The 24,894-nt window shown below is 44.5% G+C and overlaps 1 protein-coding gene across 1 annotated transcript in view; it reads right to left on the bottom strand.

The window, feature by feature from the left end:
* The window catches only part of C8H10orf90 (chromosome 8 C10orf90 homolog), a 274,229-nt gene that overhangs the window by 78,281 nt on the left and 171,054 nt on the right, over window positions 1-24,894 (bottom strand). The window contains exons 3-4 of the mRNA XM_036735056.1: window positions 21,855-21,946; window positions 8,462-9,608 (exon numbers count right to left, since the gene is read on the bottom strand). Of these exons, the coding sequence (XP_036590951.1) occupies window positions 8,462-9,608; window positions 21,855-21,946 (1,239 nt within the window). The remainder of the gene's footprint in view (window positions 1-8,461; window positions 9,609-21,854; window positions 21,947-24,894) is intronic.

Here is a 24,894-nt window from a genome sequence, read left to right as displayed (position 1 = left end):
AAGCAGCCGGCCTAGAGGTAGTTAGAACACACAGGATACTAACAAGTTGTGGGTAATTTGGGCAATATTACAAAGAGGAGCCACTGTCCTAGAGGGGACGGAAATTCCCGTTTGTTTGTACTTTGGGGAGTTTTTTTAAAGTTCTTTTTAAAAGATCTTTTAAAGTTCTTTTTTAAAGATCCAAGAGTCTGTGTTGGGACTATTTAGAAAAAAACAGCTAAAAGAGACACAGAAAATTAAGAAACTTATTTAAAAGTATATAGGTAAAAGTTTTAAAACTTTTAAATATATTTTTCCTCCAATGTACTTCATCCTGTTTGCTTTCAGCTCAATTTGATTTTGTCACCTGGAAGATTTCAGATACCACACACAACTATCGATCATGTCTCTGGGCTATGTGGAGGGAAGGGAGCCCAAATCAAGGGTTTTACAAATCATTTCCATCAGGTCTGAATTCAGTCTTTTCCTCTTCTTTCCCACCACCTACCTTATTCTTAGGAATCTTACATAGCAATGCACAGTTCACTGGTGAAAGAGTGTTTCAGGTGGAAAATATGAAAAGGAGGCTGAAGGGAGGGGTTTAAAGGGAGTCCAAAGCACCTGAGGACATAAGCCCTGGGCTTTGTTAGGTCATCAGAGGTGTGTCTGAATCACAGCTTCCCTGGGTGTCCCTAACACAAAACAGACCTTCCCTCTTCACCTCTGCCTCCTAGAACCCTTCTCCAAAGCTTAGCTCAAGTGACACCACCTACATGTGGTCTTTCCTCACCTCTCCAGCTGAAATGCTCTCTCCCTCTTAAAATTGCTATATGTCACTTCATGCATATTCAGTATACAGTTTTCTATTAAGGTACCTGTCCTATCTCCCCAGTAAAATCTAAGCTCCTTCCTTGAGAGTAGAGCCAGTTTTCTTACTCATCTTTGTAACCCAGCACTTAGTAAGTACTTAATAAATTCCTGTTGAAACCCTGAGGTTTTACCTCACATCCTGCAAATTGGCAAAAATAACAAAGATAGGAAGTCAACGTTGATGGGGTTATGGGAAGATAGGCACACTAGTGCATTGTTGGTGGAATTGTGAATTAGTATAACCATTTCAGAAAACAATTTGGGATTATGCAAATAAAGTGATTAAATGCCCATACTCCTGGATTCTACTATAAGGCTTATTCCCCAAGGAGGTCATTGATAATAAGAAAGTCACCATATGTACCAAAATACTTAGAGCAGCATAGCAGCACCTACAAAAATGTAAATGGAAAGAATTGCTGCAAAACAACCAAAATGACTCTTGAAAAATTACAAAATTGTGAAGAACAAGCTTGGCTCCAAAGAAAAGATGAGACGACACCCCCAGCCCATCCCACCCCTTTGCAAAGCCACAAGTGTGGTATGTCACACATATTTTAATACTTTTTTGATGTATTGATCAGTAGAGATGAATTTTTTTTCTTTAAAAATATTACTTGTTATATGGGATGGCTCTCTGAAAGAGGAAAATTAAGGTATACTGGGGAATTTCTTGATCATTAAAGGAACCTCAAAAGATATTGTATCAGTAATTAAGGTGGGACTTTCTTCTACTGTTTTCTCTTTTAGCACTTATTTAATCAAGTGCCCTTGAAGAGTCTGGCCTTTGTTTCTTTGATTAAATCAGGAGCCTTTGCCAACCTCCTTGTCTCAAGGGAAAGCCTAGGCCACAAGGGTTTAAGTCGCATATTTGTGATGCTTTTAGGTTACCTGGGTGAGTTGCATGTTGTGACGCCCTTTGACCCTGAAGAGAATATATAAACCCAAAGGTTGCCATTTTCCCTTGAGGGTTTATATATTCTCTTCAGGGTCAAAGGGCGTCACAACATGCAACTCACCCAGGTAACCTAAAAGCATCACAAATATGCGAATTTCATTTTCCCTCTGGAATGAAGCAGCTTCTATGGTGAAATAGGCAACCACTTTTCTCCATTTGTTCATACGTATAAAAACATGCAAAGGTTTGGCAGAGGTCCCTTCTCCATTTACACAAATCTCCCTTCTTTTATAATGAACAGATTTCTTGAAATCCACTTTAAAATTCTCAATCTACCTGGAAAATGCAAATGAAACTCACCATTGGTGAGAAAACAGTGTGTCTAATGTCCAACTTCTGAAGAAACCACCAAGATAATTAAGAGTTATTCTCTAAGGTATAATCCCACATTTCTTTCCATTTCGGATAGGGGTAGGTGGGCGAATCTGAAACAGGAAGAGGGAACTCAGCTGCCACGGTAAGGAAGGGAACATAGGGAAACAAATTTCTGAAGGAAAGTAACAATAAGTAACAACCAAACTCAATGTATCTTCAAGCCCATAAAAGGGAATAGGCCAAAGATTATTATAAACATAACTTGAGGCAGTTGGGAGGAGCAGTGGATGGACCAATGGACCTAGAGTCAGAAGGACTGAGCTGAAATCTGACCTTGGATACTTCTTAGCTGTGTGATCCTTGGAAAGCCATTTAGCCTTTATCTGCCTCAGTTTTCTCACCTCTAAAATGGGGATAATAATAACATCTACCTACCTCCCAAGGTGGTTGTGACAATAAAATGAGATAAAATTGAGAAAGTGCTTTGAAAACTTGAAAATGCTATATAAATGCTAGCTATTATTATGCTAAATGAAACTGTATAATATCTGGTTTCTTTGTTGGGAGGACCTGGGTTCAAAGTACCATCTCTGAACCACACTGGTTGTGTGACCATGGACAAGTCACTAAACTTCTCAGTAGTCAATTCAGTAATACCATAAGTTACACAATCACTAACTTTTGGGATAGTTTCAGAAAAACCTGGGAAAATATATGAACTGATGCAAAGTGAAGCAAGCAGAACCAAGAGAACACTGTGCACAGTAACAGCAATATTGTAACAATCGCCTGTGAAAGACTTGGCTATTCTGATCACTACAATGATCCAAGACAATTCCAAAGGGCCCATCACGAAAGATGCTATCTACCTCCAGAGAGAGAACTGATGAGCTCTGAGTGCGGACTGAAGGTTTTTTTCACTTTATTTTTCTTGCTTTTTTAATATGACTAATACGAAAATAAATGCTTTCATGACTTCACATGCATGATTGATATATTATTTGCATTCTCAGTGAGTAAGGTAAGAGCGGGATGAAGGGAGAGAATTTACAACTCAAAATTTTTTGAAAAGGATGTTGAAGAAGATAAATAACGAATTTGAAAAAAGAAGAGCCACCCTTCACCAATAAAGGAAATCTCTTTACCAGCCATTCCCTAAAACGTTGAGATCATAAGTTTAGCCAGGAAAAAGTAAAATCTTCGAAAAATGTATATAACGATGTTAGTGCTGTTCAGTTGTTCAGTCGTGCCAGATTCCTCATGACCCCGCGGACCATAGCGGGCTAGGCCCTTCTGTCCTCCACCATCTCTCGAAGTCTATCCAAGTTCGTATTCATTGTTTCCACGACACTATCTGTCCATCTTATCCTCTGCTTTCCCTTTTCCTTTTGTCTTCAAACTTTCCCAACAGTGGTTTTTTTCCCAATGAGTTCCATCTTCTCATTATGTGGGCGAAGTATTTAAGCTTCGGCTTAAGTGTTTATCCTTCCAGTGAAGAGTCTGAATTAATTTCTTGAAGTATTGACTGATTTGACCTCCTTGCTGCTCAGGGGACTCTCAAAAGTCTTCTCCAGCACCACATATATATGTCTGATAACAGTAGTGTTAATTCACCTGTGGATAGTCCTGTAAGATCTCCCAAGGCCTTCCTTTCATGACAATCCTGTGATGAAGGCTGTTGGCCTCTCTAGTCTTGAAAAGTTCTCTCCCCTGACATGGGTCTCATTGGAACCTTACCACCATCCCGGGAGGGCAATATTTCAGGCGTTCTCATTTAGATTTGACAGATGAAGACCCTGAGATTCACAGACATTTCATGACTTAAATCCATCCAACTATCAGCATTTATTAAATGCCTACTGTGCCCATTGATTATGCTGGGTGCTCAGGATACAAGTACAAAAGATGAAACAAGCACTTCTCTTAAGGCACTTACATTCAAATGGGGAGGACAAAGGTCAGTACATATCACATAAAGTGAAGAAGTCGAAATATATACAAAATAGTTAAAGTCAAGGTAGTTTGAGAGGGAGGGCCCTGGCGCTTGGGGGGATCAGAAAGGGAGGACCTCTATGAGGCAGAGGTAAGGTGGGAGGACATTCCAGGGATGAGGGATGGCCAGCGCCACCTCTGTGATGGGAGTTGGGAGGTGGAGGGTCAGGTGTGAGGAATAGAGAGAAGGCCAGTTTTACTGTATCAAAGAGTAAGGGAGGGACAGTAATATCTAAAGAGACTGGAAAGGTAGGAAAGCTTCACTTTATAGAGAGCTTTAAAAGCTAAGCAAAGGAGCTTGTGTTTTATCTGAGAGGCAATAGCAAATCACTGGAGTTGGCTAAGTAAAGGAGTCACATGGTCAACCTCTACTTAAGGGGTATGTGTGTGTGTGTGTGTGTGTGTGTGTGTGTGTGTGAGTTATATGCACATCTGTAAGTCCTCTTTATAGTTAAAACTACAGAACTTGAGAAGAGTGTGTAGAGGGAAGTGGGAGGAAGGCTCAGAACAGAATCTTGGGGAACATGAACTTAGGGGGCATGATGTGGCTGATAATTCATCAAAGGAGATGGAGGAGTAGTCACTCATATGGCGAGAACCAGCAGGGAATACTATCACTAAAATCTGGAAAGGAGAGTATCCAGGACAAAAGGATGATCAACAACATCAACATTTGCAGAGAGGTCCAAAAGGGTGAGGATGGAGAATAGATCCTAAGATTTGGGAATTCGGAAGTTGTTGGTAACTTTGGAGAGAACAATTTCAATGTGTTCAGAAGCTGGACTGTCAAAGAGTGTGTGTATGTGTGTGTGTGTGTGTGTGTGTGTGTGTGAGAGAGAGAGAGAGAGAGAGAGAGAGAGAGAGAGAGGCAGACAGACAGACAGGCAGACAGGCAGACAGACAGGCAGTCAAAGAGACAGAGAGAAAGAGGAGGTGAGGAGATGAAGTGGAGGCACCTTTTCAAGGAATCTTGGGAAAGACAAGGAAGATATAGGACAATAGCTTGAGCAGAATAGGGTTGGGTCTTGTGAAGTTTTTTGGTTTTTAGGCTAGAGGAGACTTGGAAATGTTTGAAGGTTATGGGGAAGGAACCAATAGATAGGAAAAGGCTGAAGACTGGAGAGGAGAGAGGCGATTGATGTCGCCATTCGATGGTAAAGATGGGAAGGCATGGGGTCAAACATGTGCAGAATAGTGTTAGCCTTGGTAAGGAGAAAGCAATGGAGAAAGTAAGTCAGGTGATGAACTCCTTGGCAAAAGAGGGTGAATGACATGGGGTCAGTATGCAAGTTACCATTATTTGGATTGGGTGAAAAAATGAGATTAATTGTTCTTCAAAATGGAAGCTGCTGAGTAGTGGAGGTAAAAAGAAAATCTGGTTGTGATAGTGGAAAGGAAGGGATTTTCCAATTTCTTATCTGGGGCTAGTGTGTGAGGCATATGAGAGCCCCCAGTGCTGGAGAGGATGGCTGCTTCTCCTCCAGGCTGGCTGAGGTGGGGCTGGGGACTCAACAGTGATTTATTCATCCACGATCAAGCACCTGGCTAGTAAGCATCTGAAGGTGGATTTGAAGCTCACAGACCACAGAGAAACCTGGAAAACCCTGTAAGAAATCACAGAAAATGAAGAGGGCAGAAGCATTAGGGGAAAGACACCCTGATGGGGACAAGATGGAGAAAATGGAATGAGGATAGACGGACAGACTCTGGATGGAGCCTTGGCAGCTAGGTGGTGCATGGAAGTGAAGAAGGAGGGATACAGAGTGAGCCCATGGGTCAAGAAGCGTTTTCAAGGCCTACCTCTACCAAAAACTGGCTCATGACCCTGGGCAAGTAATTTACCTCCTCAGGGTTCAGGAAAGTCTTAAGCTGAGGAACAATGCTTTCATCGTTAGCTCTCATCAGTCTTAACTTGAAGGGACCTCAGAGGTTATCAAGGCCAACTCCTTCATTTGGCAGATGAGAAAACTGAGGACCAAGGAAGCATGAAGAGACTTCCCCAAGGTCACACAGGGGATACTAGATTTAGAGCCAGACGGCACCTCAGAGGCCAGCCCTTTTGTCTTAGAAATGAGCAAACTGATGCCTATGGAGGTTCAGGAACTTGGTCAAGGTCACACAACTGGTAAATGACAAAGGAAGGCTTTGCCAGGAGTTTCCTCACTGATGAAGTTTTAGGCCTGCCCCCTCCCTGCTTACATAGGAATAAATTAATTAAAATGCAAACCGCTCATAAGCACAGTAGTTTGTATTGGTGTTTAAGGTTAAGTTTCTAATAAAACAATTTTAAAAATCAGCCTAAGCAAACTGACTAGGAAATTAATTTTTTTAAATGAAGGAAACATGTCCTAAGGCTGAACCTGCAAGTTTATTATCAATGTGCCTGTCCTTTGCCAAGGGCATTCGAGGTTGGATTGTGTTCATTTCTCAAGATTCTTTAATATAACATATAATAAATATAAACATTTATGAATCGCTATCACACAAGTTGGTTTTTGAGAATTGATTGGGTCAAGCTTAAATAAGCAATAAAAAATGAACCGGATTTATTTTTGCAATTTTGCTCTACTACTAACCAAGGCAAAGTACTTGGCTTGTCCCATTTCTTGAAAAATGAGGAGGGGTGGGATCATCATTGGCAGACTGACAACTAGCCCCATTTCCTCTCTTGTTGAAAGGTCTATGGAATTCTCATACCTTGCTTTGGATGCCATGGAAAAAAAAACTCCGCATCTTCATAAAACGTCTCCAAGCATTCACCACACATACCCTTGTCAAACTTAATTATGTTTTTAAACATTTCTGGGGCATATTATCATTTCAAAGTGTTTTACAATCAGTTTTATTACTTAATAAAGCTTTTAATGGAGAAAAGTTGTACAGTAAAATTATTACGCATATGCAGCTTTTAAATTTTTATTACCGTTATCTTTACATAATTTTCCCAAGTAGAAGGAAAGTAACTTGTTTTGAGGCCCTCCAAATTCAAAGCTTCCAAACAAAAGTTTACAGATAGGAAGCAAGGCAGATGAGTCTCTGTTCTAGCCCTTCAAGGCCACGGACAGATCTCAGGCAGGTCATGCTTCCTGGGCCTGGCCAAGGTGACCTAGTTTCAGAGAGAGGAGCCCCAGCTGAGTCCCAAAGCCAAGCTCAGTCAGAGCCCCACTGGACAAGAGAATGGGGAAGAGAAGCCCCAAATGGCTTCTCTGGTCCCCCTTAAGTGCATGTACACCTCTTCCCCTCCTGGGCCAAAAGAGAGTCATGCTCATTATTTCTAGAAGGTCATTATCACAGCTGCACTGACACTAATCACTCTTATTTCCATCATGCTTTATGGTTGGCAAAGGACTTTTCAATCCATTATCCAAGAATCTGTCCCCCTTCCCTCAGGACACACCAACCCTTCTCTGCCTGAGCACAGTGTGCTCCAGTGGCTGAAAAAATTCACAGGGTCATAGACTTAGAATAGGAAGGAATCTGAGAAGCCCAGTCCATGTTCCTCATTTCATAGGTGAGGAAACTGAGGCATCCAGTGGTTTAGTGTCACACAGCTATGAGTGCCTGAGGCAGGAAGTGAACCCAGTTCTTTCTTGGAAGTCCAGGGTCTCATCCACTACACCACATTGCCTCTTGAATTCACCACCTGGTGGCCAACCTCCTTGAGATGAACTACTTGAATATAATCAGGCTGATTCTTGGACAATAGATGCCCACTCCTTTGCCAAGTCCAAACACCAAACTTCTCCACATTGCTAAACTCTGCCAGAGCTTGTCATCTGCTGGCATCATTTTGGGGAACTCAAGGTTTTCCCCCACCCCATGACATGATGTCAGAGAAAGTTGAAATCATTGATTTCTTTAAATAAATCATCAATCATGGTTGGTGTTTCTGTGTCCCCAGCTTCTACATCTGGCCTCCACAATCAGACAGCTAATGGAAGAATGTCCCCCACTCAGATTTTTCTTCCACAAAGCCAGATGTATTGTCTCCCTAGCACCAGACGTCCAGATGGCAGACTGAACATTACCTTTCCCATACACATGTTCAATCTAGTGTCAACCCAGCTCCCAAAACTCTTTGTCTCAACCTATTGTTTTGACCCTACTGTTGACATTCAGGAAATATTTTTTGATGTAAAAACCACAGGACAGCACTGAGCTTTAACCTCTTACACTGGAATTGTTTTTTGACCATAAAATAAGAACTTGACTGTTTAAAGACTCACAGGGCACTGAAAAAAAGTTGATATATATGTATTCTGAAGAGCCACCCATTGTCCAATGGTTGTCTGGAATGAGACTGTACTTGCATTGGACCAAGGGGGAACCAATGCACCCACCACTTACCTGCTGCATAGCTCCAGCCTGGGATGTGAATGGACAGCTTATTGGGGTGGCTAATGGTGTGGTACAAGGCCATACTGTCTCCTGTCATCTTCCCCACAGTTAAGTGATTTGTTCCTTTCCCAGCATCTGAAAATTCTGGGTTTCTCAGGGGAGGTGTGCTGCTCCAAGGACATGGGGAATTCCCTGAAGAGATTTTGTGCCAAGGTGGGCTTTCCTTTAGACAGCTGTCTTTGAAGTCTGTTTCCCAAGCTGTCGGAGACCTATTCTCATTTTGCTCTGCATGCTTCTGGCTCAGTGGATTGTCTCCCATCTCTTCCTCCTCTGTATTAGCCATGCGATCTACTCCATCTGGTGTTAATCCACGAGAATTACAGTTCAGGTTGAGGGATAGAACAGATCTGTGCATTTTGGAGCCTGTGATGGGAGATGGGTCAAGAGGTATGGAAAGAGATCTGTCTAAGTAATGGACAGTGTTTGCACATGGCTGAGACACGCGCAGGTGAACACAGGAGCTGAACAGAAGAGGAGCTTTCTCTCCGTGACTTGGGGTGGCTGGAGGGATCATTGCATTCTCCTTATTTTCAGGGTTCAAAATCCAGCATGGATGACCTCCACACAACTGCCTGTGAGGTTCAGAAGCCTTGAATGGAGTTGCCAGCCTATTCACGGAGTCCTCATGACCATTTAACAGTCTGTAGGGAGGTTCTGCTTCCTGATCACTGGCCAAAGCTGTTTTGTCCACGAGTCTGGCCTCGGTCCCACACTTGGAGCACAGGGGGTCAACAGTAGTGCCCCACATCAGAGTGTTGGCTGGAGGAGCAACTCTCCTGGCTGTGATGGTGATGGAGGAAAACCCTTTTCTTGGGTTAGGATCCTGATTTTTCCCTTGGGGAAGCAGCTTTGTTCCAGATCCAGTCTCCTTGGAGGATGTGTTGATTCCCATTCCACCAGGAAGCAAGGAGAAGGTTTGGTCAATGTTAGTTGGACTGCGACCAGCCAAAGACTGGTTCCTAGGATGAATTTCAGGCTGAACCATCATGCACTGCCCTGGCAAGACTGGTGCATTCTTCTGCAATCTACGCTCATCAGTCAGCTGGGAAATGAGGAGGGATGAAATCATCTTTGTTTGCTGGGATGCCAGAGTCTCCTGCAAATGATGAGAGACTAAGATTATTATTCAAACTATTCACTGTAACATGTGCCCTGAGTCCTCCTTTCCTAAGCCAGTATGATGCCCAAGAACATCGTTCCAGCACTAACTTCCATGTAACACTTCTCCTGCCTTTTTTCTGCCCCAGAAATAACACGGGCCTGAAATCTTCTCTCCCAAATGCTGGGAAGAGATTTTGGGGGAGAAATTCAGTATTCATTCCCCAAACACAGACCTGACAGATTAACTGACTCTCTCGGCTGGGCAGCTAGTCTTGGGTTTCTTTAATGATGTCTATGTCAGCATTGATTGTCAGACTCCAACACTACACTCCCACCCCCACCCCCTCAGACCCTAGATATACCAGCGTTGATACCCTGCAGTGTTAAAATGCTTCTACCTGGAAGCAGAGGGAGATGTGGCTGGTGTAAGTAGATGGTGATTCTGTGTTAAGTTTGTGTGTGGGAGTCAGTTCAGCACTCTTGCCCAGATGGGTCTGCTATGGTGATGGAGAAAACCCTCCACCCCCATGCCTACCCCTGCCTTCACAGAGCCAGGGAAATGGGGAGATCATGTAGCATCCTGGGTTTCCAGTCTCATTCCCTAGCCAGATTCTCATTGCTCAGCATCCCCAGAATCTCTGGCTTCTGGAGAAACTCAAGGCAGCCAATGAGCAGGAGTGATTGACGATAACTGAGCCTAATTTCTTCTGACCTAAACAATTATATTATCTATCAGGTTAGATGATGAATGGTTTGCTCTGACAAGACAAATACAGTATGCTCCTGTGAAATGAGTGGTTGCAAAAGGAGGGATTTTGGGTCTGTCTACTTTAATAATATAGATGATGGGCTATATTATACTTTTAATCAACAGATGGTACGTTCTCAGGCTCAGCGTGCCGGGTTGGCCCGGAGGAAGCCCTGGGATTGTTCCTCTGAGGACATAGCCTGGCCAGGGCAGGCCAGCTGATAGGAGGCAGCTCCCTGGCCTCCTTATTTGAACTTGTTTATTCAGAAAGCAATGGAGGGGGCAGGGAGAAGAGCCAACCCTGCCACCTACGTTTCTGGCATGCTAGCTGCAGCCAGAGCCCTGTTTTCACATTCATTAGGCTATTTTCTTGTGAAGCTCTGTATGCAACCCTCCACCATCCAAAATTATGTAGCTGAATTTACTGACCACCCACTGAGTGCGGAGATGCTCAGGCTCTGGAAGCTGGAAGGGATGACTGATGGTGGCATGCAGAACCAGCACAACCAGACAGGGAGGAGAGTATATCACAGACGGCACTTTTTGGAGGAGGAGGAGGAAGAGAAGGAGGAGGAGGAGGAAGTGAGCTCATATACTTATGGTGATGTTCAAAAAGCTGGGGCGGGGGGAGGGAAGGGGAAGGAGAGGTGGGTTGGGACTGAGAGGACCAGGGTTCCAATCCCTGCTCCACCACTTCCTGAAGTCCCAGGGTCTTTCTTGATTCTTCTCAGCTGTTCGTACAAGTGACTCCATATGAAATGGGGTCATCGATCAAGGGCTGGAAGGAGTCTCCTAGACCGGCTCCCTCAGGGAGGTCAGCTAGCTTGCCCAAAGCTGCATGACTAGCAAGTGTTGGGTCTAGGAATCAATCTTAGGTTTCCTGACTAGAAACCTAGCATGGCTCATTGAATAATCATAGTCGTTAATGATAATAACTAACATTCACAGAGCATTTGAAGATGTACAAAGCACTGTATATAAATTAGCGCATTTGCTCCTCACAACCACCCCTGGGAAATAGGTATTATTATAATACACAGTTGAGGGAAATGAGGCAGGCAGAAATGAGATGACTTGCCCAGGGTCACAGAGCTGGAAAGTTTTGAGCCAGATTTGAACTCGGGTCTTCCTGCAGTGGCTAGAGCTCCAGGGAGTCAGGAAGACTCATCTTCCTGAGCTCAAACCTAGTCTCAGATGCTTGCTGGCTGTGTGACCCTGGACAAGTCACTTCACCTTTTGCCTCAGTTTCCTTATCTGTAAAATGAGCGGGAGAAGGAAAGGGCGAACTGCTCCAGTATCTCTGCCAAGGAAACCTGAAATGAGGTCATGGAGAACTGGGCATAACTGAAAAATGACTGAAGAACAAGAACCACAGTCAAACACCTGAGCCCAGGCCCAGAGCTGTATCCCCCAGGCCACCCGGCAGCCTCAAATACTTGACAATGACTGTTCCTCTCCCCAGCTGCCGCCCCTACACTTAGTCCCACTGAGGTAAAGTGAAGTCTCTCCCACCAAATCTAGGATCCTATGAAAGCCTTTTGGGAATTCCAGGAGGAACAAGCAGGTACTGAGAATTGTGGGTTTAAACCTGGCAGGGACTGAAGAGGTGTCTGGTCCAATCCCTTCATTTTGCTTCCAAAGTAGAGTCTAAGACCTCTTGTATGCGAAGGGCCTTAGGTCTCCCAGAGTTGGGATGTCAGAGACCACATAATGCAACCTCCTCATTTTACAGATGAGGAAACCGAGGTTCGGAGAAATGAAGCAATTTGACCAAGGTCATATAATAAGAGGCAGGATTTGAACCCAAGTCCTCTGACTTCAAAGCCATGTTCTTTCCATGGTTTTTTCCACTGCTTCCCAGTTACTTTGTATGTGCTTTGTTAATTTATCTGTGTTTTATCCTCTTTGAGGCAGGTAGGGGATGTAATGGATGGAGCACTAGATCTGGAAGCAGGGCTATGTGAGTTCAAATCCATACTCTTACTGACTGTGTGACCCTGAGCAAGTCACTTAACCTGTCTCTCTCAGTTTCCCCAGCTATAAAATGGGGATCATAATAGCTCCTAGCTTTTGTGAGAATCTCTTAGATCACTTCCATCCTTGGATCTATGACCCTGAAGCCCTATGAGAGGCCTTTGACCCTACCTTGGAACTAAAATGATGAGGTTGGATGAAGAGGCTTCTTAGGACCCTACCGCCTCCAGCTCCAGGATCCTACCTGGGTGACCTGAGAAAGCCATATCTCTTCTCCTCATCTATAAAAGGAAGGGGATGAATGATGACTGCTGACATCCTTCCTAGCTCTGAACCTTGATTGTAAGGTGGATAAATTAATTTAAAAGAGGAAAGAGGAAAAGTTGAGAGTAACTGTGCTTCCAAGTCATTCCTGACTTCCTCTGAGACCTGCCGTATTCCATTCCTCCTTTCCAGTTCTTTGCTACCACAAAGAGGGCTTCTCCAACCCTTCTAGGATGTTGGACCTTTGTCTCTGTCTTGACTTCCTTGCAGCAGATGTGCACAGCACTGAATTTTCTGGGTCAAAGGATAGAGAAGGTTTAGTCACTTGTTTTTTTCATAATTCCAAGGTGAAGTTCAGAATGGTTGGGCTACTGCATATTTTTGCCAACGGTGCAACAACATGTCTGTCTTCCTAGAGCTCCTCCAACATTGGCTTTTTTACCTTTTGTCACTTTTGCCAATCTACATAGTTCAAGGTGAGTCCTGGAGATTTTCATTTGTATTTTTGTTATTAATATTGACTTTGGGCATTTTAAATGTGCCCGCTTAAAATAGGAAACAATTTTAAAACCTGTTCATGTGCTTTGACCAATTGTCTATTAGACAATGAATAATGAATGGCTCTTGGTGCTATAAATTTATCAATTCCTACCCCATTTCTAGTTCTGCCACCTGGGGGCAAGTAGCAATAGGGAGATTGGGGTCAAGAGGCACTGCTGAACTAAATGGTAATTAATGTCCATATGGATGGAGACCTGAAAGATGGAATTGATGAGACCTCACCTGAAGTATATGTGTAATGCTTCAGAGGGAGAGACAAGGAGAACCCCTTCTAATTGTCATTCTACCTAGGCCTTAGATGTTAACTTAGCAGCAGAGCGAGACAAGGCTCTTTCTGTGCCTCTTTGGGGAGAAATTACTGGGTCTAAGGTATGGTATGTCTCTACCCATACCCCATGAGCTATTTGGGTGTTTCCTAAGAGAACTATGCTCTAACTATATGATGAGGACTCTTCTCAAATGTGACATGAACTTGAGTAGATTCGAGAGGATTGTGAGACAAGGTCAAGTTAGAAGACTCAGGGCAAAGAGGAGATGGAACTTTCTCTGCTGACAACATGATGGTTTACTTAGAAAATACAAGTGAATCAGCAAAAAAAAACTAATTGGAAAAAAAGAATAATTTCAGTAAAGTTGTGGGCTCCAAAGAAGCCCACAAAAAACCATCTGCATAGTCAAGTCAACAATCTTTTATCAAGTGCTTACTATGTGCCAGGCACCGTGCTGAGTGTGGTAGAAACAAAGAAAGGCAAAAGACAGTCCCTCCCCCCAAGGAGTTCACAATCTAATAGGGAATTTTGGTTGGACTTTGAAGGAAACCAGAGAAGCCAGAAGGAAGAGATGAGGTAGGATAGAATGTGCCAGGCATGGAGGACAGCCAGAGAAAATGCCCAGAGTTGGGAAATGGAGGATCTTGTGTCCAGTGTCACCGGAGGAAGAATACAGAGAGTGGAGTGAATTGTAAGAAGAGCATCTGATTATGAAGGGCTTTAAAAGCCAAAGAATTTCATATCTGATCTTGAAAGTCAAAGGGAGACACTGGAGTTTACTGAAGAGATGAGTTGACATGGTCACATCTGTGCTTTAAGGAGATTAGATTGATAGCTGAGTGGAAGATAGCCTGGAGTGGGGAGAGACTTGAATGAGGGAGACTATTCAGAAGGCTATGAAGTGATGAGGACCTGTGCCAGCGTGGCGGCAGCAGCAACAGAGAAAAGAAGGGGGTTTATATGGGAGATGTTATGAATATAGGATTGACAGGACTTGGGGAGTGATCAGGTACGAGGAGTGAGGAGTCATAAATAATATCTAGATTTTGAACCTGAACTGACAGTGCCCTCCACAGCATTTGGAAAGTTCTAAATAGGGAAAGGTTTAGTTGGGGGTGTGGGGAGAGTTAATGAGTCCAGTTTGGGGCATGAGGAGTACCACATCTATGGGACTTCCAGGTTGAGATAGCCAGTGTTCAGTTGGAAATGCAAGACTGGAGGCTGGAAGAAAGGTCAGAGATGGACAAGTAGATCTAAGAATCACTGACACAGAGATGATCGTTGAATCCATGGAGTTTCCACTCAGAAAGCCATTCATCTATTATTGATTGAAAGGCATTTATCAAGCCCTTACCACATACTGTACTATTTACCAGACATACAAATACAAAGAGTACAACAGACTGTGCCCCCAAGGGCCTTATATTCTAACAGGGAAAATGATTTCAGTGGAACAGTGACCAGGGAGGGGAGATTGGACCTGGGCAGTCACAGGGAGGGTGCATAGAGCCAGGGGCAGAAGGGTTCTTTCCTTTCCAGGAACAGTGGTGTTGATGTGATGAACATTTCCAGAGAAGACAGAGCAGTGGAAGAGAACACAGTGGGAAGATGGCTGGAGATAACATGCCAGATCACTGTGTATCCCCAGATGATGGCAGAGCACATAGGGCAGAGCACATAGGGCAGAGCACATAAAGCAGAGCACGTAGAGCAGAACACTTGGAGTTTGGAAGCCATGAGTTCAAACTCTGCTTCACATACTTACTGAATTTTGGGCCCTGAGTAAATAGCCGAGCTTTCCTGTGCCTCAGTTTCCTCATCTATAAAATGAGAGAATTGTGCTTGATTGCCTCTAAGGTTTCTTCCAGCATCAAACGTATGGTTCTGAGAAGTGAATGGAAGGGAAAGCCTACAGTACTTGAAAGGAAACACAGATGAACTGAGTGGAGGGCATTTAGGGTTAGAGCCAATGCATGAACTTTACTCTTTTTTTGGTTGTTTAGGCCAAAACTGAGGAGAGACCCAACCTCCCAAATGATGGTAGCCACTGGGAAGGGCCCTGGTATTTTCTGCTTGGATCTCCTTTTCCAGAAACAACAGCCTAGCGATGCAGATATCCCTCATCATAGGCAAAAATCTGGAAAATAAGCCATATGTACTGGATCTTAGTTCTGACTTCCATTATCTTCTTAGACTTGGATTCCCTCAGAGGAAAAAAACACCAAATTGATCAGTTTGTGGACAAGCATTAAGTACCTACTATGTGCCAGGCTTTCTGCTGGCTCTGAAGGATACAAAGACAAATGTGTGTCCTGCCCTTCTTCTGAAGTGAAGGAGAGAGAGAGAGAGAGAGAGAGAGAGAGAGAGAGAGAGAGAGAGAGAGAGAGAGAGAGAGATGGGAGGGGAGGCGCCAGGAGACAGTGACTAGTCTGGTGCCACCCATAACTCTTGGACCATTCAATCTACATCAGGATGGTTTTTGTAAATGAAAATTCCATCTCGTGTACATTTGATCTCTTCCCAAACTGGCCATATGGCACCGTTTCTATAGTGCAAACTACTGAAACAGATACATCAATTTTCTCATTCCAGACATGATTTGATTAGTGTGGAGAACTCATGGCATTAAAAAATACCTCTGGTGACGTAGAGTAGCCATGTGCCTGTAACATGATCTTAGAGAATTATCCGGGGCATGGAGGTTCAGGGACTTGCCCAGGGTCACACAGCCATTGGGTTTCAGATCCAGAGCAGGAGTCCAACCCCCTCCACTCTACTACACTGCCTCTGGTTTAAGTGAAGAATGAACAAGGGAGATTCTATCCCTTAGAGAAGCTGTGACATCAAGGACCATAGTTCCTTTCTCCACTGATAAAGTGAAGAAACAGGGTGCCCTCTAAGAATAATTAAGAAGGGTTGGAGAATTTCTGTGGCTCCAGATCCATCCTCTTGTGGCCATTCTGGAGCTGAGCCTCTCTGGACTTAACCAAGCTGGATATCAGATGGAGGCACCCTGCTCCAGCCCTCAGCCCAGGGCAAGAGCCTTCTTAGCTTGTGGCCCCCTCTTTGGCCCAGGGCCACCTCTGAACAGCTCCTCCCTGGAGGATGGCCATGGGGTCCTGAACTTCAGAACTTGCTTTAACTAAGCTTTGTTTGAGCTGACAGCATTTGAATTCCTGAAATGGGCCAAAAAAGAGAAGAGAAACTCTTGCTTCTGGAGAAGATGGGGCTGGGTGGCTGGTTCCATCCCTGCTCAGCCCTCTTGGTGTGCCCAGAGCTCCCGGGCTGGAGGCCAGCCAAGTTTCTCTAAAATACATCACTTTACATTTCCTTTCTCTTAGAAGGTTCGTTAAGATATTGACCTTTTTCAGGCGTTTCAAACATGATCTTCTCCAGCTGGTAATAGCTTTTATGCTTTTATGTATTTTATTGAATGTTTTTAACTTTATACTGATACCCTCAGGCATTTCAGAGGAAGGACACAAGTTTATAAATTGAAACAGGGAATCAACAGATGCAGGATAACGGCTAAGAAAAAGGTCCAACTCTCCCTACACATCAGTAGCTCCCCCATCCTACACTGATCTCTAGACAGCTGCCAATATCATCTTCCCAGTGCTTGTATCTGACCAGGTCATTCCTCTGCTCAAGTACCTTCAGGGGCTCCCTATTACCCCTGGCTGCAAGACCAGTTCCTCAGTTTGGCCCTTAGAGTCCTTCACAAACCACCTTTCTAGATTCATTTCACTTCACATCCCTTCAGGCACTCTAAATGGGACATCTGGCTCTTGGCTGCTCAGCATTCCATTTCCCGCCTCAATGACACTGTAAGGGTGTTTGAGATCCAGGAGCTCTTCACCTGTGCTTCTTGGAATTCCAAGCTACTTTCAAGGCTTGGCTTAGGTCCTTTGCATTGGTCCAAAGAGCCACTTCCTAGGAGAAGTTCTTCCTGATCTCCCCAGCTATCGTTGCTCAATCCCCCATTGAGTAATTTTGTAAAGTAGACACTCCTGGAGGGCAGGGGCTGCTTTGGAATAGTCTTGTGTTCCCAGTGCTTGGCACATAGGAGGCATTTGTTAAACCATTGTTGGTTTTCCCAGTTGAAATGGACTTTTCAAATGAATAAGACATGGTGCTTTTATTATGATATGCTTTGAAATGTCACCATCAGAATGGGTTTATAACAGAGAAGATTGACCACATGGATCCCCCTCTCTAGGTTTTTGTGACACCCCCCACCTCTCCTGGCTCTCCTCCTCCCTCTCCAACTGCTCCTTCTCAGTCTCCTTTGCTGTATCTTCACCCATGTCATGCCTTCTAGCTCTAGGTGTCCCTCAGGGCTCTGTCCTGGTCCCTCTGTTCTTCTCCTTCTGTGCTATTTCACTTGGTGATCTCATCTGCTCCCATAGATTTAATTACCATGTGTATGCTGATGATTCTTAACTTTACCTGTCCTCCCCTAATGTCTCTGCTGATGTCCATTCTCCAATTTCCAACTGCCTTTCAGACATCTCAAACTGTATATCCAGCAGATATCTTGAACTCAACATGTGCAGAACAGAATTTGTTATCTTGTCCCCTAACTCCTACCCATCCTACCTTCCCAGTTATTATAGAGGGTACCACCCTCCCTCCTCCCAGTTCTCCAAGCTCGCAGTCCTGGGCTCCTTACTGCCTCTTATCCACCATATCTAAGCTGTTACCAAGTCCCATCAATCCCAACCTCAGGCTCCCAGTCCTGGGCTCCTTACTGCCTCTCATCCACCACATCCAAGCTGCTGCCAAGGCCCTCCAACCCCCCTTTGCAGCATCTCTCCACTGTGCCCTCTTCTCTCCTCTGACATTGCCCCCACCCTGGTACAGACCCTCATCACCTCCCAACTGGACCACTGCAATAGGTGCTTGGGAGCCTTCCTGCCTTAGGTCTCTTCCTCCTCCAAATATCCTCCATTCAGCTATCAAAGCAGAGTTCCTAAAGTGAAGGTTACTCCCCTCACCCAATAAACTCCAGTGGCTCCCTATCATCTCCAGGATCAAATACAAAATCCTCTGGTGCCCTTCATAACCTCATCCCTCCTTGCTTTCCAGTCTTCTCACATCTTACTCCCTAACATGTACATTTAGATTCAGTAACGTTGGCTTCCTGGCTCTTCTATTAATAAGATCCTCCATCTCTCAACTCTGAGCATTTTCTCTGACTGTCTCCCATGCCTGGAATGCTCTCCCTCCTCCACTCTGACCACTGACCTCCCCAGCCTCCTTCAAGTCCCAACTAAAAACACTACTGTCTGCAGGAAGCCTTCACCAGACCTTCTTCATTCTAGCGCTACTCTGCCATTTTCTGATGACTTTGTATCTCGCTTGTTTGTATGTATTTGTTTGTTTGTTATGTTTCTCATTAGACTATGAATTCCTTGAGAGTGGGCACTGTCTTTTGCCCTTTTCATCAGAGTGCCTGGCACATGGTTGGTGCTTAATAAATGCTTATTGACTAAGTGACTAATCAAGGCCAAGGGAAATGAGGAGCAGCATTTCTCTGCCCTGCAAAGGAAGATTTTATGGAAACCTTCCTTTAATGCTTTCCCATACTGTGGCAGTGGTACCTGACTGCTCACACGGTCACAGGACATCAAATTTAGAGCTGGAAAAACCTCAGAAGGTATCCAGTCCAACCCTGTCATTTTCTGGGTGCAGACAGTGAGGCCCAGAATGATTAAGTGACTTGTTCAGGGTCACACAGATAATGGCAAAGCCAGGAATTGGATCCACTGGAGTGGCCACTCTGGCAAGTATGGCTGGAAAGACTCTGAGCATTTGCCCTGGACTGTCTCCACTATCCAAGGACCTACCTAAGCTTGGAGGGCCTCATCTCTAGGTGGAGCTGCATGGGAAAAAAGAAGAAAATGTGAGTAGTAGAGGGAGAGGAAATGGAAGAAAGAATGTGGTCCCAGTGGAAATGAAAGGTGGTGGGACATAATTAGAGGAGTTTGCCTTGCCTGGAAGACGGATCATTACTCCTTCAGAGAAGGGACCGATGGACAAGAGAATGGATCATGATGCTGAGGGAATCTGTGGTATTGAATTTGGAAAAAAAGGACATTCACCCATGATGATCTCTATTTTTCCAGTGTAGTATAAGTGTTCATTAAGCAGTTAGTATATGGCAGTCACTGGGCTGAGTACTGAGGCTAAAATTAATTCAAAAATGAAGATGGTTCCTGCCTTCAAAGAGCTTCCATTCTAAGTAGGGGAGACAGCACATGTAGGAGAGTTGAGCAGCCAGGGGCAGAGAATGGCTTGGTGGGCCTTAGGGCACAGTGACAGGACTGATGCTGGGGGTCTTTAAAGTATATTGTTGGGAAGGGGAAAGATTGAGGAGAAATGGATGGATAGAATTAGGGCAGGAGCTCATAGGGGGAATAGAGGGGCTCTGCTTTGCTCCATTGGCCACATGCTCTGCTGAGAGGGAGGGGGAAGGAAATGCTGAAGAGAAACCTAGACTGCAGGGCATGTGATAGGGAGTCAATTAAGTATGAATGAAAGGATTTTCCTGCAGCAGGGAAGATCCAATTGCAATTCCCTTTGTGGCAGACCCAGTCAGCCTGGTTGTGTGACTTCTTGCAGTCCCATTCAGCAACCTGTGGATTGGAGTGAAGAAGGCAGACAGTGGGGTCAACTGAGGTTGTGGTTTAGAAAGCGATGAGTCAAAATTGAAGAAGGAAAGAGGATCCAAGGGTAGAGGCCAGAAGAAGATTGAACTAATTATTATAGCATCAAAGTCTCAAAGGGAGGAAAGCAGAGCCAGCCCAGTGATGATGAGCTAGGAAATCAGGGAGGCATGGGTGTGATGGGAACAGAGAATAGATTTAGACATGGCTCAGGGCAAGAAGAGAAGGCTAGAGTTAGATAGAGGGATTGCAGAGTTCTGGAAATGCAGAGGCAGAATACTTGTGGGTCATGATGCCATGAAGTGCATGGCCATCCCTGTGTATGTGTATGTGTATCCCTGTGGTCATGAGAAGGTGAGGTCATGGGACTTGAAAAGGGAGATGAATTGGAAAGCCAGCATGTTTGAAGGGGCATCAGCATGCAGATGTGTACACACACGTTCACACACAGAGCACCATTCCAATGTCCCATGTATCATTGTGATTCCTTTTGAATAAGGTACACATGTCCTGAGTCACTTTCCTGCCATCCTTTCTGTCCCACAAGCGTCAGTGAAACCTTCAAGGTCAAATTCACCTCCTTCCTTTAGCAGTCCCATTGTTTCCTGCTTGTTACCCATGTGAAGTAAATTTGTGTCTAGACATCTGAGTCCATGGTCTTTACTGTTGGGTCTTGTCTTGTGGAGTATTGCCTTTTGTGAATTACTGATTCTCCAGCTATTTTTCCTATGTTCTATCTGCTACTCTCTGGGGTATGAGGCTTGAAAGATTTACGGTTTTCTCCTCTCTGGATCCCCTTTCAATTCAAAGCCCTTCTGATCAGATTCTCAAGACTCCAGGCCAATGTATTTTTATTGGCCCTTGTTACATGCACTCCATTCCTGGCCAAGAGTCCAGATGGTTTTTTATAGTCTATGCTGTGTTCCAGGATTCCAAGTTAGGTTCAAGACTCCTTTGACTTTCCCTTCCTGGCATTCCAAGTGTCCTTAACCATGTTATCCTGGAACAAATTATGTATGATCTCATATTCTTTTCTTACTCGCTAAGGTCTCCCTGAGACATCTCGATTGAGATAGCTCTAATGGTCAATGAGGAAAGTGTAGGGGCTGAAATGGCAATCTTTCTCCATCATTTGGGGCCCCAAGGGATCCATTATTTACTAAGAAAAGTTCACATTTTATTAAATACAGGTTGACTAAGAGTCCATCTAGCATCTAAACTAATCAATTACCCCGCAGTTAAATCTGAATCAACATTTGAAGGAAATGCCCGCCATTTAATGTTAGGAATCCTTCATGTACATCTACATTCTTTAAATTTAGTCTGTTCTTTCAACTTCACTTTGCCTTTGGACAGCAAAAGCTGGAGGACAATAGCCATCTATAAAAAGGAAATCAGGGTTTTGTGAACTGTTTTAGCTTCGATTTCATTTTAATGTTGGGGATGCTTTCTTATAGTTTGGAGAAACCCTGCTAAGTTTCTGTACAGGCATCCTCTATCTAGTCTATTTGCATGCTGGATCTGTATCCAATAAAATTTTGAGTTTTTTTAATCAGATCATTTTAAGGGCATTAGGTGTGCTTACATATTTTTCTTCAAAAGTGTAGATGTAGAAGTCATGGAAGCCCACACTGTTCACAATTTCTGTTCCATGAATTCAGTTCTGATTAGACAAAGTCAAATGCAGTCACCACAACAGATGCTTCCATTTTAAAGTTGAATGTGTTTTGTGTCTAGAAGTTAGATGCATGCGTTACCTTGGAAAAGTCAGATTTCTTCTCTGCAACCTCAGACTGAAGGTTTCTAAGTGAAAGCTGATCACTCTCATTGTACGGCCTTGCCTGGATTCCTAGGAAGAAAGAGAAGTTGCGTTGCTTAGAACATATGCAAGGCCAGCTCACATGGTATACCTGGCTACTACAAAAGCTGTTGGCACTAACTCATGTTTTATACCAGTGGGCACAGAAGATGGTTTCTCTTTCTTCTCAGGAGAAATCCTTTCAATGCCTCCATTTCCCTCTTCAATAGTCAAAATCACAGACGTGGCAGCTTATAAGGATTCTTGCATTGGGTGGGTACATTGCTAATGCATTGTCATTATTTCTAAGGAAATTCCTCCCCCTTCAGAGGCTCCACCCCAGGGTACAAGTGGTTGTTGTAGAGGGAGAAGACAGTGATGGGCAAGATGCAGGGCATGAAAGGCTCCTTAATAGGCCCAGTCTTATTCAGCCTCTTGTCTTCGATGATGATTGGAAGGAAGGGATTATTTCGCTTTTCTGTTGTGTCCCCAGACCTTTTCACGGTGCCTGGTACAGAGTAGGCACTGAATGCTGACTGATTGATGCTTGGAGATACAACAAAGTTTTTATAATTAAGTTCAGTAAACATTGGGCCCTGGACTGATGATAGACAAAAGGGAAATAGTCTCTGCTTTCAATGGATTCTACTGGGGTCAACAACACATACGCAGGTAAGTCCATCAGTCACAACGGACATTTATTGAGTTGCTTCAACAACAACCAGCAAGGGAGACTGAGTAGGAGCAGTTATAGATGAAGCAAGAGAATTGAGAGTTAGTCACAAAGACCCCAAGAGGAGAGAGTCACCAGGAGAGAAAGATAAGTAGTGTCAGATGCTTCAGAGAGCTCCAGGAGGATGAAGACTGAGAGAAGTCCCTCAAATTTGTCAGATCACGGGTGACTTTAGAGAGAAGAGTAACAGCTGAGAGGGGAGTTAGTAATAAGGCTATGAGAGGTAGAGATGTGCGGGAGAAGAGAAGTAGAGAAGTGAGCCCGGCAGCTTTGTCTAGAGTCTGGCTGTGAAAGGGAGGACAGGTGTAACACGACATAGAGGGGATGATAGGGCTTAGTGGGAGGTTTTATTGAAGGAGGTAGGAGACTTTGGTGTGTTTGTAGACATCAAGAAATGAGCCAGTAAATAGTAACAGACTGGAAATTAGAGGGGAGAGATGATGCTGGGGGAATCTGCCAAAGAAGGGATCAGTGTTATGTGAAGAAGGCGGGACTTTAGTGGGGAGAAATGAGGAGAGAATGGGAATGGGGGATGGGGAATGTCGAGAGGTTGAGGGAGAAGAGGGAGCTCATGGCATGGTGCTGAGGCAATGTCCTCAGCTGAGGAGGGGAGGTGTGGTAGATAGCTTGAACAGACACTCTGGGGGATGACACAGAGAATGATCATCGAGCACTAGAAATTTGGTCCTTTTACGTACTTTTAAATGCAGACCTGTAGTGTATCTTTATCTGTATCTGCAGTCATTGTATCCCTCCCAATATGTCCCCCTTCCCCTCCCCGAGAGCCGTCTCTTATAACAAATAATAAGAGAAAAAATGGCGCAACCGGAGCATTGGTCCAATCGACATTAGAGGCAATTTCCACCTCGACAAAGAAGCAGCAGAGTCACCTTAGGCCAGCACAAGAGGAGGAGGGAGCTGCCATGTTCTTCTGGGTGGGCCATGCAGAGCCAACCTTCGGCTGCATGTCAGGAAGAACATGCCAACAGCCAGAGAAGCCCACGGGGGAGTGGAAAGCCTCAGGAGGTGGTGGGGTCCTCTCCTTGGAGGTCTTCAAGCAGAGGCCAAACTACAACCTGTTGGGGATGTCCCAGGGATGTTCCTTCTCCCGAGCTCCCTTCCTGCTCCATCATTTTGCCCCCTGCCACCTGCCACGTGGCCCTTATATTTTATGACGAGGATTGGAGTGACCACCACAAGATGCAGCCTCCTTCTCATTGCCAATGAACCAAGGCAGTGTGGGGGCCAACTTGCCTCTTCCCCAATGGCTGGGTGTCAGGAGTATTGAACCTCCATATTTGCAAATTCAGTAAAGATGCAGATTCAGCTTATTGCAGAGGAAAGCATGGCTGGTAAAGCCCAGGAGCACTGATTACCTCCTTGTCTCATAGCTAGAGGAGACAGTCAGGGTCTGTCACTCCGAAGCCTTGAAGTAAGGGGACGAGGCAGCTCTCACACTGAGCCAGGAGCCTTTTCCTTCCTCCCTCGTGCTCCCACTTCCCTTCCCTCCATCTGCTACTGATCCACATCTCCGAGGCTCCCTTTAGGATGCAAACTGGCCTACACAGCACCTAGTTACTTCCCACGTTTAAAAGACCCACCTGCATCTTTTAGAACCATTGATTTGAAATGTCTTTTCCATGTAGTTGGAATTGCCTCTAGAGAAGAATCTGACCCTCATTGGGGAGCCCCAAGTTCTGGTCCCTTTCGCCTTAGCAAACAGGAGCTCATTACTACAGGGCTTTCCTTCCAGCATGCCTGTAGGAAAGGTAGGGTGAGGACTATTTTTCCTATCCCTGGGTGAGAAACTGAGGTAAAGAGAGGTCAAAGGATTTGCCTAAGGTTATCAAAAAATAAGGATGGAAGGGAAGAAAAAAAGAAAGGGAAAGGAAGAGAGAGTAGAAGGAAGGAAAGAAGGAAGGAAAGAAGAGAGAGAGGAATGAAGGAAGGCAGGAAGAAAGGAAGGAAGGGAGGGAGGGAAGGAGAGTAGACAAAAGGAAAGATAAAAGGGTAGAAGGAAGAAGAAAGAGTAGGAGGAAGAGAGAGGGTGGAAAGAAGGGAGAGAGAAGGAAGGGAAAGTGAAAAGGAGGGAAAGAAGGAGGAATCAACCTTGAAATAGGAGGCCATACTCTGTCTCTATCAGACATGTAGTTCCAGACTGTATTATCCGAGAAACCCTGCACTGTAGCGAATAGAGTGCAGGACCTGGTTTCTAGAAGATCTGGGTTCAAATCGTACCTCAGACACTTCTTTGTCCTGTGACCCT

This window comes from Trichosurus vulpecula, chromosome 8, assembly GCF_011100635.1.
Source record: "Trichosurus vulpecula isolate mTriVul1 chromosome 8, mTriVul1.pri, whole genome shotgun sequence".
Classification (NCBI taxonomy): Eukaryota; Metazoa; Chordata; class Mammalia; order Diprotodontia; family Phalangeridae; genus Trichosurus; species Trichosurus vulpecula.
Note: the sequence above shows the minus strand (reverse complement) of the source record. Positions and strands in the feature narration are given on the sequence as shown.